General features: G+C 55.4%; 1 protein-coding gene across 1 annotated transcript; it reads right to left on the bottom strand.

Annotated features, from left to right (window-relative positions):
- Window positions 1–255: 255 nt before the first annotated feature.
- On the bottom strand, window positions 256–903 carry LOC136844096 (uncharacterized). Its single transcript, XM_067113110.1, has one exon. It carries the CDS (start codon window positions 901–903, stop codon window positions 256–258), a length of 648 nt encoding a protein of 215 aa, XP_066969211.1.
- Window positions 904–1483: the final 580 nt, after the last annotated feature.

The following is a 1483-nucleotide window of genomic DNA, read 5'->3' on the forward strand; positions in this document are numbered from 1 at the left end:
CATCCTCTTCTGGATGAGAGGTGCCAAGACTTTCGAAAGATGAAGAGGTGGCACTATGCCAAGTTGGCACAGGTGCCAGAAGAGCTCTGGAGCTCTTTGTGGACTACCTGTGATCGCACCACACCCGTGGTAATTCTGCCGAGAACCTCTCCGGGGAATCAGAGGGCCCAGAGCCGAAGGACGGCAAGGGGTGCCATCTGGGTCAGCTGCTGCAACATCTGACACAAGAATTTTGTTCGCCAGCTCGGGCATTATTCAGCGCAGCTCACGGAGTTCATCGGCCCAGCAAGGCGGGACAGAATCATGACTCAAGAAGGTATCTGCGGCGGGCGGCGAGAGAGAGGAGACGGTCGGAGCGGGCGTGGTTGACTCATAGGCAGTGGTGACCAGCTCAGGCCGTGGTTGCAAATCCGTGCCTTTGGGTGAGACTCCGCTGGGGTCAGGAGAACCCGTCTCTCTTGCTACCGACACTGGAGGCAGCACCAGGCCGGGTGAAGAGAGGTGGTTTGGAGTTGGATCCCTTGAAGGGGGATCAGGGGCATGCTCTGGCTCAGACGTTGGCACTGGTGCTGGTAGCGATGTGGTAGTGGTCTCATCTGTCTGGATGAATGGAGATTGGCACTGCTCAGTGCACCCAAGTGGCACTGGCAGAGGAGTTGATTGGTGAGATTCTCCTGAGGGGAGATCAGGCTGGGGCCTTGGCACTGGCACTGAGGCAGTGCCGGGCACTGGACTTGGATCTGGAGGATTATTTGTGGAATTTGGATCCCGGAATTGCCGTGGTTTGGAGGGGGACATAAAGTCCTGGCCCAGGAGGATGTCATAGCCTCCTGGAATGTGTTTCGCTACAGCAAGATAAAGCGTCCTGGCTTTGTGGGGTCTGGTGACCCTCAGTTGGGCCATAGGAGGATCATTTTGTAGCGATTGACTCCCTCAATCGTTACTAAGCCCCGCCTATTTATAACTGCCCCATATGGAATTCTGTCTTCCCATATAGGGGAAATCTGGGCACCCGAGTCATTGAATACCGTGACTCTGCACGCTGGGTACTTACCCGGAGGAGGGGCTATGTAGATGGGACCTTCCGCAGGAGGACCCAGGGACTTGGAATTAGTCACCGCTAAGGCAACAGAGGTGGTTTTTGAGTTATTATTAGGTTATTTCACCCATGTTGCAGAATGCCCATAGACCTTGCAGGAGGTGCAGTAAGTTTTGCTATAGTCCTTTCACACTGCCCCTGAGGAGGGCACAGGCGTGTTATGTGATAGGGGGCGGGGAGAGGGCTTAGCATTTACGGTGGGCTTATTCCGGCACTGTTTGGTGGGATGCCCTATCTTATTACAGTACCCACATGCTGCGGGTTTCGGGGATAGCCCATTCTTCTGCTGAGGGGCACCTGAGAGCCAGCAGGGTGGCTGAACCTTCTTCTTCAGGGAGCTCTCCTGGGGGTGATGGGTATCCCAGATGTCAGCTAACCTGCAGC

The sequence above is a fragment of the Macrobrachium rosenbergii genome, chromosome 12 (assembly GCF_040412425.1).
Source record: "Macrobrachium rosenbergii isolate ZJJX-2024 chromosome 12, ASM4041242v1, whole genome shotgun sequence".
NCBI classification, from domain to species: Eukaryota; Metazoa; Arthropoda; class Malacostraca; order Decapoda; family Palaemonidae; genus Macrobrachium; species Macrobrachium rosenbergii.

Coding starts and splice junctions, on each gene's coding strand:
- LOC136844096 (XM_067113110.1), bottom strand. CDS start 903: ATGGCCCAACTGAGGGTCACCAGACCCCACAAAGCCAGGACGCTTTAT.